Source organism: Podarcis vaucheri (assembly GCF_965113315.1).
Source record: "Podarcis vaucheri genome assembly, chromosome: 16".
Lineage (NCBI taxonomy): Eukaryota > Metazoa > Chordata > Lepidosauria > Squamata > Lacertidae > Podarcis > Podarcis vaucheri.
This window is the reverse complement of record NC_138754.1, coordinates 24,246,252-24,263,968: the sequence shown is the minus strand read 5'-3', so window position 1 is coordinate 24,263,968 and position 17,717 is coordinate 24,246,252. Positions and strand designations below refer to the sequence as shown.

At 48.9% G+C, this 17,717-nt stretch overlaps 1 protein-coding gene across 3 annotated transcripts in view; it reads right to left on the bottom strand.

Moving 5' to 3' along the window:
* Positions 1-3,538: 3,538 nt before the first annotated feature.
* AP1B1 (adaptor related protein complex 1 subunit beta 1) overlaps positions 3,539-17,717 on the bottom strand; it is a 53,081-nt gene continuing 38,902 nt past the window's right edge. For all 3 annotated transcript variants that reach the window (XM_082203091.1, XM_082203093.1, XM_082203092.1), the window contains 7 exons: positions 17,224-17,364; positions 15,127-15,272; positions 12,633-12,762; positions 10,488-10,572; positions 8,650-8,736; positions 7,155-7,309; positions 3,539-4,309 (listed from right to left, as the gene is read on the bottom strand). In XM_082203091.1, coding sequence (XP_082059217.1) covers positions 4,235-4,309; positions 7,155-7,309; positions 8,650-8,736; positions 10,488-10,572; positions 12,633-12,762; positions 15,127-15,272; positions 17,224-17,364 — 819 coding nt within the window. In that variant the 3' untranslated portion in view covers positions 3,539-4,234. The remainder of the gene's footprint in view (positions 4,310-7,154; positions 7,310-8,649; positions 8,737-10,487; positions 10,573-12,632; positions 12,763-15,126; positions 15,273-17,223; positions 17,365-17,717) is intronic.

The following is a 17,717-nucleotide window of genomic DNA, read 5'->3' as shown; positions in this document are numbered from 1 at the left end:
AAAGGGTTTTCTGTTTTGGAGGCGCTTCGCAAGACGAATTTCCCTATGGGCTTGCTTCGCAAGACGAAAGCCCATAGGGAAATCTCCGGGGACCTCTTTTAAATGCTGGTGGTGGGGAGCAAAGCCTTTCCCCCCCTCCGGCCTTCAGAAGAGGTCCAGGAAGGCCGGCGGGGGCCGAAAGGCTTTGCTCTCCACCGCCAGCATTTTAAAAGCAGTCCGGGATAGCAGGGAAGAGCTTCCCGCTATCGTGGACGGCTTTTGAAGGCAGGCGGGGGGGGGGGAGAGCAAAGACTTTCGCCCCCTGCCCGCCTTCAGAAGAGGTCCAGGACCCCTGCCTGCCTTCCCGGGAGAGCTTTTGAAGGCAGGCGGGGGGGGGGCAAAAGTCCAGGACCTCTTCTGAAGGCGGGCGGGGGGCGAAAGTCTTTGCTCCCCCCTGCCTGCCTTCCCGGGAGAGCTTTTGAAGGCAGGCGGGGGGGGGGGGGCAAAAGTCCAGGACCTCTTCTGAAGGCGGGCGGGCGGCAAAAGTCTTTGTCCCCCCTGCCTGCCTTCCCAGGGGCTTTTACATCGCCCCGGACTGCGGAGAAGTCCTCCGCTGTCCCGGGCGATTTTAAAATGCCGCCCGCCAGCATTTTAAGATCGCCCCGGACAGCGGAGAAGTCCTCCACTGTCCCGGGGTTTTTTAAAATGCTGGGGGTGGGAAGAAAAGCCCTTGTCCCCCCCCCAGCCTTCAGAAGAGGTCGGGGGACAGACTGTCCCCGGACCTGGTCTGAAGGCGGTTTCCATAGGAACGCATTAATTGATTTCCAATGCATTCCTATGGGAAACCGTGCATCGCAAGACGAAAAACTCGCAAGAAGAAAAAACTTGCGGAACGAATTAATTTCGTCTTGCGAGGCACCACTGTATATCGAACGAGCTGATTGTTGTACTTGAACAGAGCAGTTTGATAAATGTGTAGTCTGCTGGAATAGGACTCCAATCAGGCCCCACAGTCAATAATCAGGGGTGATGGGAGTTGTAGTCCGGGGTGGGTGGGTGATGAGTTCCTCCCCCTTGTTTTAGGCCAGCCTCCCCGAACCTGGTATGCTCCAGGTCTTTCGGGTTCCTATCATCTCTCCAGCCTGAATGTCTAGAACGTGGAGGGCACCCAGAGCAGGAATAAGAATGTAAGAGCCTGCCAGATCAGGGCAACGACCCATCTAGACCGGAATCCTGGTCTCACAGTAGCCAAACAGCCAAACCCACAAACAGGACTTGAACACACGAACCTTCTTCCCTCCTGAAATTTCCAGCAACTGGTGTTCAGAAGCAGGGGTGCCTCCGATAGCCATTGTGGCTAGCATCCATCAATAGTCCTCCCCTTCGCAAATTTGTCAAGTCCACTTTTAAAGCCATCTGTGTTGATAGACATCACCGTCTCCTGAGTGAGTTCCATAATTTTAACTCTCTGCTGTGTGATGAAATCCTGTCCTGAATCTTCCAACATTCAGCTTCACGAGTCCAAATCCTGCTCACTTTCTCCATGTCATGCTTGCGTTTTATAAACTTCTATCATGTCACCTATTATGAGCATTTCCCTTTTCACTCTGCTGACCTCCTGCCTAGACTACTGTATTGCACTGAACATGGGGCAACCCTTGAAGACAGCCCAGAGGCCGCAGCTTCAAGATGTTGCTGGGCTAAAACTCCCACCATCCGTGATTGTCGGTGGCTGATACTTATGGGGTACTGGAGCCCGACATCACCCAGAAGGACCCCATTGCCGCTCTATGGAGTTTGGAGCAAATTAAAGGTCAACACGAACATCTATAGGGATTCACTGGAACTCAGGCGTTCTCTTCCTAAGTTGGAGTTCACATTTCTTGGGTTGCTGAGCATTCTTTATGAATTCTGTGGGTGTGAACACCTGCCTGCTAGGAGGCAGCTGTGATGGTTGGCACCAGCTGCCTGTGGGCACATTCACACAACATCCTCACACATTCGTTGCGACAGACAGCCAAGCCTTTGCCTACACAACACATAGGGAAAACAGACGTTTTCCTCCTTTGAGGCAGCTGCTGAACATTTGGGACAGACTCAACTGTTCCCATTTTTTTCATGGAGGCCAACACCAGCAGGAGAGAAATCTCACTCCCCACTCCAACCCCAAATATAGAAAATTGCCTAATCCCAGGCCAATCTGGTTCAGGCATCGTATGCTTCACCACTGATGCAATACTGACAGCTGTCTAACTGAGTCCTCCCATAGGACCATTAAACCCAGAGTCTAAATTTACCTAGATGCTCAGAATCTGCAATCAGATCTTTTAAAGAAAAATTGAAACGTCAGCTATTGAACTTATTAACCTTAATGGCTGTATTCTATTTCCACTGTCAGAGGCAACAAAACTTCTGAATTCCAGCTGCTGAAAACCACATGAAGAGAGAATGCTCTTGGGCTCAGATTCCCTTTGCAAGCTTCCCATTCGGGCATCTGGCTGGCCACTGTGAGAACTGGATGCTGAATAGATGGGGCACTGGCCTAAACACAAGAAGAGCTGTGCAGGACCAGGCCTGTGGCCCATCTAGTCCAGCATATCCCGCTCTCACAGTAGCCAACCAGATGCCCCAATTGGAAGTCCACAAACAGGACTTGAACACATCACTCCCCTCTTGCCATTTCCAGAATCTGGTACTCAGAAGCATTGCTGCCTCAGACTGTGGAGACAGGAGCATAGCCATTGCGGCTGGTAACCGTGGATTTGTCGTCTCCTCCTCCATGAATTTGCCCTGCCCTCTTTTTAAAGCCACACACGAGTCAGTGGCTCCTGCAGGAGTGAGTTCTGCAGATTAACCAATCGCTGAAGACAATACCGAGCCAATGGTTTGACTCAGTATAAGGCAGCATCCTCTGTTCCTACAGACCTGAGGGCATAAATGACAGGTAGCAACATCTGCAGGGTCACCGTTCCCCCCTCCCTTGCTTTATAAGCAAGTGATCACCCACCATATTAACTGAGGACCCTCGTACCTACGGGACCGCCTCTCCTGGTATGCCCCACGAAGAGCCTCAAGGTCCATAAACAGCAACACCCTAGAGGTCCTGGGCCCTAAGGAAGTTAGATTGGCTTCAACCAGAGCCAGGGCATTTTCAACACTGGCTCCGGCCTGGTGGAACGCTCTGCCTCATGAGACCAGGGCCCTGCAGGATCAGATTTCTTTCCGCAGGGCCTGTAAGACAGAGTTGTTCCACCTGGCCTTTGGCTTGGAGCCAATTTGATTCCCTCCCTCTCTTTCTTTTTCCCCTTTCTCCTCCTGTGATGAGGCTACATTTTAATATTTTAATGTTGTATTTTAATGTTGTTTTTAAGTTGTATTCATTCAACTTGTTTTTATTACTGCTTGTCAGCCGCCCTGAGCCCGGCCTTGGCTGGGGAAGGCGGGGAATAAATAAAAAATATTATTATTGTTATTAATTTCCCCACCCCCAACATGCACAGAGATCTTTTGGGTTTTTTTTTTTTTTAAGGCTGGGCAAGGAAAGCACAAACCACTTCGCTTTCGTTTTCAGCACTAGGAGCTGATTGATTGTTTATTCAGATGAGAGACTAGCAAGACGGCAAAGGGTGGGGTGGGGGTGGGGAGACGCTAAAAAGGCGCATGGGCATCTTCATCATCACCACCACCTCCCTGACTCACATAGCCACAGCACGGTGCGCGTGATCTCACGCTGATCGTCGAACTTCTGCACATGTACAAAGGGCAAAAAGAGAGAGAGCTGAGTGCAGGGCTCTCGAGAACAGGCAGAACGTCAGCCGAGGGGAACAGGGAGGCAGGAATTCTGAAGTTGACATGCAACACACACGCACACAGCAAAAATCTCCCATCCCCTCTGCAGAGATCTTCTTCCCAGCACCTCTACGTTTCTCCCAAAGCTGAAGACTGGGTCCCGGTTGCTCTCCAACATCCCCCCCACCTCACCCCACCCCTGCCCTCCTTGCCGGTTCCCAACTTCTAGGCGATTAATGCTGTCGTTTCAGAAGCGTTGAAAACACAGCTTGGGTCGGGAGGGGTTTGATCCCACAAAGAGAGGGGCAGGCCTGGAGGGGTTTGGGGTGTTTTTTGTTTCTTTGTTGGTCCCAATGAAATCTCACCACCGCTTCTGGGATGGGGGGTGGGGAGGAGGAGGTGGGTTCAGGAGGGTAGGGGCAGAAAAGAGACGGGAGGGCAGCAGCAGCAGCAGCGCATGGAGACTTCAGTTCTTCAGGATGGTTTCGTAGGCCTGGAAAACGTGCTGGGCTACTTCAGGAGCCCGACACTTCAGAGACAGCTGCAGGAGAAAAGGAGGAAGAGGGAAATATATGTATTTATGTATCCCTCTCTTTCTCTCCCTCTGAACGCAGAAGTGCAGAGTTTCTTACTAGGCCAGCAGTGTTAGTAAACTGGAGCATATTTAATCCAGGAGACGGGGGGAGAGGAAAAAAATAAAAGACGACATGCTCAAGAGATTAAAAGGAGGACGGTTATGCCAAGTTATCAGTGGGTGGAAAAGAGAGCGGCAGCTGCAGTTTTAGCTCAAGGCGGCCTTTTCCAGATTGGAAGTTTCCCCTCCCGTCCTTCCCCTGAAACAAATGTCACAACTGCACCGTATAATCAAAGCACCGCTTTAAACAGTCATGGCTCCACCCACCCGAGGATCCTGGGAGTTGTAGTTCATTAAGAGATGTTAGGAGAGAGCTTTACAGTTCCCCTCGCAGTGCTACAAGCCCCAGAGTGGTCAACCCCTCTTTCCAGGCATCTCTGTGAATTGTAGCTCTGTGAGCAGAACTAAAGGGCTCTCTCCTAACAACTCTCAGTGCCCTTAACCAACTACAACTCCCAGGATTCTGCGGGGCTTGCGGGGGGGGGGGAGAGCCATTGCTGTTAAAAGTGGTACCGCAGTGCTTTAAATGAATATTGTGGGCACAGCCAATCCCTCCCTCTATCAAAGGTGCTGATGTCAGCAAGAGACTCAGTCAGGGATGATGGGACTTGCAAGTCCAGTGTCATTGGGAAGCTGCCAGGTCGGTGGAACTGCTCTAACCACTACACCAGTTTGTCTCTCTAGGGTTTTTAGAGACAGCACTGGTCCAGCTTGTGTTAATAACCTGGGAAAGGGAGGGGTACCCATTAGGGAGGTTCATAAAAAAACTTTTGTTTTAAAATGCCTGCTCCAAAGGTCTTATCTTACTACACTAGGGATTATATAGCTATAGCAGTTAGTACAGTGGTGCCCCGCAAGACGAATGCCTCGCAAGACGGAAAACTTGCTAGACGAAAGAGTTTTCCGTTTTGGAGGTGCTTTGCAAAACGAATTTCCTATGGGCTTGCTTCGCAAGACGAAAATGTCTTGCGAGTTCCTCCGGGGGTTCCCCCCCCTTTTCTAAGCCGCTAAGCCGCTTATCAGCTGATCCGATAAGCTGATAAGCCGCTAAAAGCCGCTAATAGCGCTAATCTGTCAATGGGCTTGCTTCGCAAGACGAAAAAACCGCTAGACGAAGAGAATCACGGAACAGATTCTTTTCGTCTTGCGAGGCACCACTGTATCTTGACCCTGCTCCACTGTGTTGAAATTTCAGCCTTCATGACATAGGAAAACAGCCAAGTAAACAGCTGTTTTCGTGGAGGAGGGTCAAGATATTAACTGATATGCTTGAAATTTCAGATATGGCTATATAATCCCTAGTGTAGTAAGATAAGACCTTTGGAGCAGGCATTTAAAAAAGCAACACACGTTTTTTATGAACCGCCCTAGTACCCACTGAAAGGGCAGACTGGCCTTGCCACACAAGGTGAAAGGAGAAACACTGGTTCTGAGCAAGGTATTATTTCAGTGATGGTGAAACCTGCAGCCATCTGCTGAAGTACAACTCCCATCATCCCTGACCATTGTGGACATGGTTGCTGATGGGAGTCCCACAACATCTGGATTAACACCCATTCTCTCCCCCCCCCCTGCCACCGGTGTCGTTGCTCTTCTGAAGTCTTCCCCCCTCCCACCGCTGGCATGATCTGTTATCCGTTAGGATGGTGCTTGCTTGGTGGTGCACTCTGCCAAAAAGAGCATCAGGCGCAAGCTGGCAGGGGGAGGGGCTGGAATAAAATGGCAGGGGGTGAAGTGGAGAGTAAGCAGCTGGATTCAGAAGATTTCTTTTTTTAAAAAAAATAAAATGAAAAGCACACAAATATTCTGCTAACCTCCAAATCCTGAAAGATCAGGGAGGGGCGGGCCCATGGGGAGGGCGGATGGACATGGAAAAACAAAAACACACACATACAAATAGATTAAATTGTCACCCCAAATGTGGGGGGGAAGAATGTTTCATAACCAAAGCAGGAAGGAAAAACAAGAGCACGCCACCAGTTCTATCCGATGGGGCAGGATGGGGCGGGGAAGCAGGTGGATATGTTTTTGGTAATCATGTCTCATTTCAGATGTATGGAAAGGGTGGGGCTTCAACTACAGGCCCTTCTCCAGAGACCCCAAATAATGGGGGGGGGGGGGACCAGAGAGACTTCTTGGTGGCAGCACCCTGACTATGGAATGCTCTCCCCATGAGGTTTGCTTTTTAAGAAATTCACAGGCTTTTTAACCCAGCCCATTCCTCCTCCCTCACCTGATTTTTTTTTTTTTTTTTTTTTTTTGAGGCTGCTTTCTTAGGCACTGTGCAAAAACGAGAAACTCCACAGGCCTGATACCAGCAGTCAGCCAGATCAGGCACTTGTGGGCCCTGGTGGCATGTGTTTGATAAGTAGTGGTGTGGCCAGGTCAGGATGGAGAGGGACACTTGGCCAGTGCCCAACCCAGCTGACTACTTGCACCAGCCCTGGGGTATGGCTTATCTTACTATAGAATAAGACTGCAAGGTTTTCATCACTTTGTCCTTGTGGGCTGTTTTCCAATGTTCTAAAGGGAGGGGAAAGGGCACTCTGTGAAAACGGAGTTTCTTAAGGTGGGAAGGGAAGATCTAAGGTGCTATCTGTGGGGTGACCAGGTGGGCAATGATTTTTGCACCACACCCAGCAAATTTTAAAAGCACCTGTTAATATCACTGAATCGTCTATGCCTAAAACAATGATAGAACTATACAGAGAACCTCTGCAAAGAGCAGGGAGGTGCACAAGAAGGGCCATACCGTGAAGTTATTGCTCCCAGGTTGGATCCGCAGCTCTGCCAGGACCCAGATGCCATTGGTCAGCTTGAGGGACTGGTACAGCATGTCTTGGCCTTCAACATTCCTCTTTGCAATGGTGAAGATGTTGCTTCCTTGAAGCTTGCTGCTAACTGCATCTGTGGGACCAGACACACACACACACACACACACACACACACACACACACACGCAAATAAATCGTGGTGCTATTGCACATGCACACAAAACTGAATGGGCACCAGCTTCAGTTTGCCTGAGGCTTCCAGCTCTCAGATGAAAAGAAAGAATCAAGTTCCTAGTTCTTATGTTTGCAGAAGAACACTGCTGCTGGCTGTCGGTGTAGATAATACTGAGAGATATGGACCAATGAGTCTGACTCAGTATAAGGAGCTTCCTAGGAAAATTAAATTTATTCAGTGCATTTCCATCCTGCTTTCCCCCCTCTTAAGGAGCTCAAGGTAATGCACATTCTTCTCCTCCCCTTCTTTAATCCACACAACGACCCTGCGAGGGAGGTTAGGCTAAGAGGTAGTGACTGGCTCAAGCTAACCCAAGTGAGATCCATGGCCAAGTGGGGATTTGAACCCTGGCCTCCCAGGTCCTAGTCTGGCACTCTAACCGCTACACCACAATAGGTAATGTAACGGCACTGCCCCACCAAACTCAGTCAGCCCCCAACTGCAAGCCTTCCTACTTAACCACCAGTCAAGGGCATGGGAGTGTCCAATCAGCTTCTTCCTCCTCCTAAGTCTCAATGCTGTCCCTATAGAACTCAGAAGGGAGGAGGACAAAGGAGAAACTAAGAATGAGTTGGCTCTGCATGTTACTGGCTTTGGCGCCACCTACTATGTGGGTGGCGCTGTGGTCTAAACCGCAGAGCCTAGGGCTTGCTGATCAGAAGGTTGGCGGTTCAAATCCCTGCGACGGGGTGAGCTCCCGTTGCTCAGTCCCAGGTCCTGCCAACCTAGCAGTTTGAAAGCATGAAGTGCAAGTAGATAAATAGGTACTGCTCCGGTGGGAAGGTAAATGGCGTTTCCATGCGCTGCTCTGGTTCGCTAGAAGCGGCTTAGTCATGCTGGCCAAATGACCTGGAAGCTGTACGCCAGCTCCCTCGTCCAATAAAGCGAGATGAGCGCCGCAACCCGAGTCGTCCACAACCGGACCTAACGGTCAGGGGTCCCTTTACCTTTTACTGTTGGGCTCCCTGCCTTCTGCCCTACCGGTCCCAAAGGGCACCGGTTGTCACAGGTCAAAAGGCTCTCTACTGGAGGGTCTCTACTGTTGGATCCATACGAGTGGAAGTGGCAACCTGCCCTAGCTCCTTAGTACAACAGCATACCAGTTTACAAATTCCAGCTTGCCGTCGCCGTTATTTGCCTAGGAACCACAGCGAAGCTGGTCTGAGCTCTCTAGAGAACAGGAGGGCATATAAGCAAACGGTCAGCAGCTATTCTAAATTAGACAGCTCTCTTCTCACCTGCGCCAAGAGGGCAGTCTTTGATCTGGAACTGTGCTTCATTCTCGTTGGGGATGTCCTTCCAGGTAGCCAGGAACATCTGTCGCTCTGGAGGAGGAAGAAGCAGAAGAAGAAGAGGAGTTTGGATTTGATATCCCGCTTTATCACTACCCGAAGGAGTCTCAAAGCGGCTAACAATCTCCTTTCCCTCCCCCCCCCCCGCAACAAACACTCTGTAAGGTGAGTGAGGCTGAGAGGCTGAGAGACTTCAGAGAAGTGTGACTGGCCCAAGGTCACCCAGCAGCTGCATGTGGAGGAGCAGAGACGGGAACCCGGTTCACCAGATTACAAGTCTACCGCTCTTAACCACTACACCACACTGGTTCTCCAGTGTGGGTTGGATGTGGGGGGAAGAGGGGGAAGCCTTTCCAGAAAAGGGTCCCTCCTTTAAAGCGACGCAGCAGCCACCTCTCCTAAGAAACCTGGGTCCGCAACTGCTTTTATCACTGAGCTACCAGCCTCTTCCCCAGGTTTAGTACTCCAAAGAGTGTAGAATGGCAGGCGCTTCTATCTTTATGGTGGTCTTCAAGTCTCACTTGGGGTCCAGCATAAGGAAGGTGTTGGAAGACTCGGGGCAGACGAATGGAAGCACTTCCTCCACCCAGCACCAAGTTAAAACTATGGAATTTGCCCCCAGAAGTGGTGCAACCAACTCTCTGGCGGCTTTCAAGGGGGATTAGTCAAATTCACGGAGGGTAGGAGCTGTCCATGGTTATGTTCATGCCTCTGCTGTCAAGAGGCAGTGCAGGGAATCACAAGAGGAGGGTGTGTGGAAGTTGCACTCGGGTCCTGCTTGTGGGGTTCTCATTGAGGCATCCAGCTGGGTCACTGTGAGAACAGGATGCTGGACTGGATAGGCCCCCTTTGGTCAGATCCAGCCACTAGGTTCTTGCTGGGTTCTTATGGAACCCCAGGCTCAGACTGTCACTCTGCTCTGAAGCTCGCTGATCTGATCTAGGGGAGTCAACCCCACTCTCTGTGGCTCATGAAGACTTGGGCCACCTTCACACCACAACATTTAAAGCCCATTCTGAACAGTCATGGCCTCCCCCTGCCCCCGAGAAACCTGGGAGTTGTAGTTTGTTAAGGGTGATGAGGGTTGATAGGAGGCCCCTGTTGCCCTCCCAGAGCTACGATTCTCAGAGTGATTTAACCATCCACAGCCTGGTTTCAACCAGGGCTAGGGCCTTTTCAGCACTGGCCCTGATGTGAACGCCTAGGGCCCTGGGGGACTTGACATCTTTCTGCAGGGCCTGCAAGACAGAGCTGCTCCACCTAGGCTTTGGTTTGGACTCGGTCTGACCCTTATGTTTTCCTCCCCTTATGGTCTTGATTTATCAGCTACTTTAAAATGAGGCTCCATTTTAAATTGCACTTTAACCTATATTTTAAATTGGGTTTTTTCTCTCTCCCCCCTCTCTTTCCCCCCTATTATGTTTTTACTGTGATTTTATTGGTGTTAGCTGCCCTGAGCCTGGCTATGGCTGGGGAGGGCGGGGTATAAATAAAATTTATTATTATTATTATTATTATTATTATTATTATTATTATTCCTGAGGAACTCTGGGAAGTGTAGTTCTGGGAGGGGAATAGGGAGTCTCTCCTAACAACACCAAACTACAGCTCCCAGAATTCTCTGGGGCAATCCCATGAGGGTATAAAGTGGTACTGAAGTGCTTAAAACACATGGTGTGGATGTGGCCGAAAATGCTACTCCTGGAGGAGGCACCCAAGTCTTTTTCATCCTTCCAGCTTCAGGGTCTTCCCGTCTTCTGCATCCCAGACTCTCGCCAACCTACCCATTTTCCCGTCTTCCACAAAGAGGATGTGCAGAGGGTAGAGGGTGCTGAAGTAGAACACATCTATGTTGTTCTTCACGGCCACCTGGAACCAAACAGAGAAGCAGGGTGGGGAAGAAGAAGATAAGATTCTCTGGCTAGGCTGGGACCCACCAACAGACATTCCAGAACTGGGCTAGGAACGCAAGCCACAATTCTGCAGGAGCACAGAGCACGGACAGAACTTTGTTTCAGAATACTACTCAAGTTTCTAGCCCTTAAGATGTGTTCCAAAGCGTTACGGAGTCTGCTGAAACAGAAGCTGGTGCCTTGCAAAGGCTTGCATAAACGTGCATGCTCATGCATGTGTAAAAGCTTCCACTGATTTCCCATAGAACTGTACAGATCCACAAAGATAAATACTTGCCAAATTGCAAGTATATCACCTACAATTCTGGGCATCTGCTTGGCCACTGTGAGAAGATGATGCTGGGCTAGCAGGCTCCTAAAAGATCCAGCCGGCTTTCCTTACGTTCTTGCAATAAGTAAGTCGCATGTGGATCACCCTGCCACATTGTTGTGTGGGTTGATGATGGGCAAAACGGGGGTGGGGGGTGGGGTTCCTTTTATTTATCAATGTGACTGATGCGTGGCTCTCCAGAGCTCCAGACAAGAGCGTTTCCCTCGGGCCAGTCACAATGTCTCAGCCTAACCTACCTGGCAGTGTTGTTGTGAGTATAAAATGGGGAGAAAGAGAACCACACACACCACCTTGAGCTCACTGGAGGGAAAGGTGTGATACAAATGGCCAGATCTAAAAATACTAGAAGAAATGTATTATTTCTCTACCAGATTTCTTCCTCTTTGGTTTTTGCCTGCACAAATATTAGGATTCCCTGGACACTGAGCTCCAGCGCCGAGGGCCTTCTGGCGGTTCCCTCATTGCGAGAAGTGAGGTTACAGGGAACCAGGCAGAGGGCCTTCTCGGTAGTGGCACCCGCCCTGTGGAATGCCCTCCCACCAGATGTGAAGGAAATAAGCAGCTATCTTCTCTTTTAAAGACATCCGAAGGCAGCCCTGTTCAGAGAAGTTTTTAATATTTAACGCTGTACTGTTTTCAACACTTGATTGGGAGCTGCCCAGAGTGGCTGGGGAAACTCAGCCAGATGGGCGGGGTATAAATTATTATCATCATCATCATCATCATCATCATCATCACTATTATTATTACTATAGGAGAACATATTGTCCTGAACCACTGGAGCTCTGTCTTCATTATTTCCTTGCCCCATTTTGTCCTGAGATTGTTTCTGATTTCTTATGGACAGAAGCCCTCAAGTGACAAACAAAAGCTGTGTTGTTCTTTCAGTTTCTGGAGTCCCCGACGATCCTTAGATGTTGGACCACTCCAGGTTTGCCACCGTTAATGGTTTTTCTTTTTAACATTGTTAATTGTCTTGAATGACCTTTTGTGCAACAGGCAGGAATTTTTATTTTTTAAATATTTCCCCTTGGGATTAAAATGAGGATACAGAGATGACTTTTTTAAAGTTTAATTCTGCTGATGTTTAATTGTGTGTTTTTAAAAATGATTGCTCCCCCCCCCAATGTTTTTCGCTGTTTCTATTTTAGTTGCAAGCTGCCTTGAATCCCTGTGACGGGAAAAGGCAGGATATAAGTAAACAGAATAGAATAGAAATGATAAATAGATACCCAATGATAAATAGATGTCCAGTTCAGCACTGTCTACACCAACAGCCAGGGAGTTCAGGCAGGGGTCTCTCTCACAGTCCTACCTGGAAATGCCATTGGGGGTTGACATTTCCTATAGGCATAGCAGATGCTCTTCCACTAAGCTACAGACCACATTAAGATTCTAGTCCATGTGGCTAAAAACAAACAAACTACAGCTGAGTTAAACAGCTACCCAATATTGAATCGGACCATGGGTCCGTCCAGTTCAGTATTGTTTGCACTGACTGCCAGCAGCTCTCTCCTGGGTTTCACACAGGGAGGTCTCTCTCCCAGCCCAGGCTGCAGATGCCGGGGACTGAAGCTGGCACACAACCTGGGACTTCCTTCTGCATGCAGAGCAGGGGCTCTGCCACTGAACTACAGCCTCTGCACCACATGACTTGCTGCTGGCCCCTTGCCACCTTGTCTCACCTGGAGGTTGTTCAGGGGGTCCATCTTCATGACTGAGCCGACCGTGTTGAGGGGAAGGGAGATCTCCACGCTCTGGTTCGGAGCAAGAGGGGCGTGGACCTGGAGGGGTGCAGCGGGGGCCAGGCCGAAGCTGAAAGGGAACAGCCAGTTAGAAGGGGAGGGCCCCCGGTGTGGCAAGACCAGCTGGAAGAATTTTACCTTTATGATTTCTATATACCCATATATCCATATATAACCATATATCCTAATGATGATTTTTATATATCCATGTATCCTAATGATGTTCAAATCACTAAGGCTTCAGCAGAGCTCAAAGTGCTTAAATCTTAAAAATCCTCTGCCCTATTTCTCTCTCTGCCCTGCTATTGTGCTTGAAGGAAACAATAAATCTGATGTGTTGGCATTTCCTATAGGGAACCTTTTCCAGACAGCTTCTCAGGCTCTCGAGATGCGGCTGGGTTAGGGAACAGGAAAAAGTAGTTAGCCGCAATGCAATGTTCTAAGTCAATAACAGATTCAGGTTTCAACAGCCAAATAGGTTTCTTCTCCTCTGTATTGCTGAAAATTAGGGTAAAGGGCAAATTGACGCACCATCTGAGAAAAGCAGAAGTATTCTTTACATGGGCAGAGGAAGAGCTGGTGCACGCTTATTGGTTTGATTTTTGCTGCAACATACGAATATGTCATGTTTTACGCTGTTTGTACTCAGGTATAAAAACCCAATGCCCAGGCGCTGGAAACTATTCCACTGGGTCTTTATTGCTCAGCAATAAACTTTGCCTTCTTTTTCTCCACTGCTGCATCTGTCGATTCTTGGACACATTTTGAGGGGGCAACAGGTATTCCTTATTTACTTGCAACACCGGGGGTTGCAAGGGATACGGACGAGGAAAGACAAGATGTAACCAGCGGCGGCAGCAGCAGCAACAACAGGCTTTCTTTTCTTTTCATTTTTTCACATCATAAAAATAAAAACCTTTATTGATAGTATGAATGTTTAAGGTTTAATGCTGCCAGCTATAAAAACGGTAAAAAAACTTCTGCTTCAGACATTTGACTTTACAAATATACAGATGTGAATGACAATTAATACTAGATTATGCAGTCTGAACTTCATTAAATTCCCATTAGCCAGTGACAAACCTCTCTAGCAACACATGATTCAGAGGAGATTAAACATTATATTCCCATACACACAAGTCTATAGAGAACTTAAAATACTAACCCTAGAAGTCTCACTGGATTAGCTGGAACCATTTTAATAGTTGTGCTTTGTTTAATCTCAGAAGATAGGCTACTAGCAAAAATACATCTTTCCTCTTGCATTCTCCCTTCCTATAATCCATTGTTGAATACAGTGCTCAGTGCATTTCCTAATAAAATTATTGTATATAAATCTCTATCATATCGTAAAGAAAGGATACAAGTTAGTGTAAACACAAGGAAATATTTAAAGGGCTGCTACAAACCCTCCTGTTTAAGATTAGACGAGACACTGTAAAGAAACCAGCAACAGGCTTTCTTTGGCAAAGGAGTTTAGATGCCGGGTCACGCTCCGTCAGGGAGGCAGGAAGCTGGCAAGAGTGTGAGGGGTACATAAGAAGCTGCCGTATAGACTGGGTCAGATGCATTGGTCCATATCACTCAGTACTGCCTACTACACTGACTGGTAGCAGCTCTCCAGGGCTCCAGACAAGGGACACTTCCAGCCCTGCCTGGAGTTGCTGGGGTCTGAACCTGGGAACCTCTGCTCGCCAAGCACATGCTCTGCAACTAAGCTGCGTCTCTTCCAAACCGGCCGGCACAGGAATTAGTAAATGGCACAGACACAGCATACAACCGAACGCAATAGGCAAGAAACAATAAGGATCCAATTCAACATCCTATCGCCTTTAGCACAGCGCATTACAAATGGCAAAAATAATAAATAAACTCCCCCTTAAGTCAGTGTTTCCCAAACTTCGGTCTTCACCTGGGTTTTTTTGGACTACAATTCCCATTATTCCTGACCACTGGGTCCCGGTAGCTAGGGATGATGGGAGTTGTAGTAAAAAAAAAAAAAAAAGCTGGGGCCCCAAGTTTGGGAATTGCTGCCTTAAGTGGTCTGCCAAGAACTTCAGCAATTTTCAAATGTTCCATCAGGGACCGCTATCCCTGGCCATGCTATTGGTGGGTGCAGTTCAATCTGTGGCCCTGCCCAGTTTTGGCCCCGCCCACCACTGCCAGGTGGCCCCCGGAAGGTGGTATATGAGGGTATGCGGCTCTCAGGCTGGAAAGAATATTCTCCGCCCTGTCCTAGCTGGTTAAGCCTCTTCAGTCAACTTCTTAGAGGGCGAGGTTGGTTCATCAAACCAGCCATTCAGCGACACAAGGATCATCACAAGAGGCTCCCTGGCTATGGCACCCCCTCTGTATGGGAGGATTCCTTGTGGGGGTGGGGAGAGAAGGCCACACTGAAACACACCAGAGGAAGGGAAGAGGCGGCGGCTTTTACCTGTTCCGGTTGAACTGGATGGCGAAGTCAGACATGACTTGCAGGGCCTTGTTGGAGAGCACGAGGTCCATGGAGATGGAGCCCACTTGCCGGCTGAAGGTACCCGAAATCTCCAAACCCTTGGCCTTCACGGCCGGGAGCCAGACCTGAAATGGTACAAGGCGACATTAGCTGATGCACTGGGGGTAGATTCCTTCATTGCACACACAGCAGGGCCATCGTTTGCAATGAAACCACCATCACAAGCCTGGAAAATCTGGAACACTACTTGACAATCAAGGAACAGGTAAAGGTAAAAGGATCCCTGACCATTAGGTCCAGTCGTGGCCGACTCGGGGGTCACAGTGCTCATCTCGCTTTACTGGTCGAGGAAGCCGGCGTACAGCTTCCGGGTCATGTGGCCAGCATGACTAAGCCGCTTATGGTGAACCAGAGAAGCGCACGGAAACGCTGTTTACCTTCCTGCCGGAGTGGTATCTATTTATCTACTTGCACTTTGATGTGCTTTCGAACTGCTAGGTTGGCAGGAGCAGGGACCGAGCAACGGGAGCTCACCCCGTCATGGGGATTCGAACCACCGACCTTCTGATTAGCAAGTCCTAGGCTCAGTGGTTTAACGCCACCTGCGTCTCAATCAAGCAATACTTAATATTATTTATCTATGAAAATACAACTTTTATTCCCACTTTTTCCCTTTCATTACCTCTGTTATTTAACCCGTATGTGACTTGTTTTACGGGTTTTTTTTCCTTCTTTTCGTTTTCATCTGTTGTTATAATTGCTCTCTTTTATATACAGCCATACCTTGGAAGCTGAACACCTTAGTACTCGAACATTTTGGCTCCCAAACACCACAAACCCAGAAGTGAGTGTTCTGGTTTGTGAATTTTCTTTGGAACCCAATCGTCTGGCACGGCTTCCAATTGGCTGTGGGAGCTTCCTGAAGCCAATCGGAAATGGCGCCTTGGTTTCTGAATGTTTTGGAAGTCGAAAAGATTTGCGGAACGGATTCTGTTCGACTTCTGAGGTACGACTGTATGTTATAAAATGAAAAACAAAAAAATCCTAAAAGAACCTGTCCCCCTGCCCAAATGTTGGAATTCGATCTGGACTAAGTCAGTTGCACTTTGAAATCATGTGAATTTCAACTGGAACGATGTCAAGACTAAGGGCAGCATTCAGTTTTACACAGAAAAGACCCGCTGAAACTAATGAACATGATGGTGTTAATTGCAATGGGTCTACTGTGAGTAAAATTAACTTGTACAAGCACTCTTTAATTTTTCCCACCGATTCCAATGGGACACCCCAAGTTCAGCAAAATTAGCCTGGGCTCAATCCATTCTTTTTATAGCTTACACTTCTACAGGATGGGTCCTCAACATTGAGGAGCTTGCAATTTTTAATTGGGGACTAGTAACACAACCCCACTGACTGCTCGGAGTATGGCTGACATTGGATAGCATCTCATCCCTCTCAACTGTAAGTCTACTCAGCAGGTCCTGGGTTTTTTAAAACTACTCTACTTTTGACGCAATAAATAATAACAATAATTTGTGGATTTTGCTGCTCCTGCTGGAGGAACTAGTGGATGCAGAAGTTACATAACCCCACACTACTCTAGGGATGGGAAATATGTAGTTCCCATCAGCTCCAACCACCATGGTCAATAATCAGGGATGATGATCAAATGGTAGGGCCGGCCCCAACAGGGTATGAGAGAACCTGATACTCACTGGGAGCTCCAGGAGAGCATCAGACCAGGTCTGGGGAATATCTGTGGCCTCCAGAAGCTGTTGGACTACAGCTCCCATTATTCTTCACCACGGGTCATGCTGCTTGGGGGAGCTGATGGGAAGTGGAGTCCAACAACATCTGGAGGATCACAGACATTCCCCATCCCTTCTCTAGACCAATGCACTCATGGAGCACCTAGGGAGCTCAGGCCCTTTCGTTCCCTGTTGGGGCCGGCCCTACCATTGGGTCTAGCCAAAGCAAAGAAGCCCGTTACCCACAGAGAGGTGCCAGGCATCTTACAAGCAATGGTATCGAGAGCCACTTGGCCCCTGGCACTCCTCGGGGGCCAGTGCTACTCACCGTTTTGGGAGCTACGTAGGACCCGGACAATGTTCCCACGCCGCCGGCCAGGTCGAAGAGGTCTCCCAAGCCCCCGCCCAGGGGTGCTCCCAAGTTGGAGGGCATGACCGCGCTGGGCGCTGCGAAACTGGGGCCTCCCATCTGCAGGGAGACAAAGACACCAAGATGTTACAAGTTCACAGAGGCAACTCCAAAGGCAGTGGGGTGGGCAGAGACATGGTTGCCTACAGGAGGTGGCTTAAGAGTAAGGAGCAGAGGAGCAGGAGACATTACACAGAGCTGCAGCGGTCGGCACCCTTTGGGAAGGGCCACTTTGTGACTTACAAGAAGAGGCAAATGCACAAGCTTTTATAGAAATCTGCCTAATATTGCATCAGACCATTGGTCCATCTGCCTCCGGCCTTGTCTATATAGACAGACAGTGGCTCTCCGAGGTTTCAGGTAGGACAAATTCTGAGCCCTACCTGGAGTCGAACCAGGAGTTGAATTTGGGA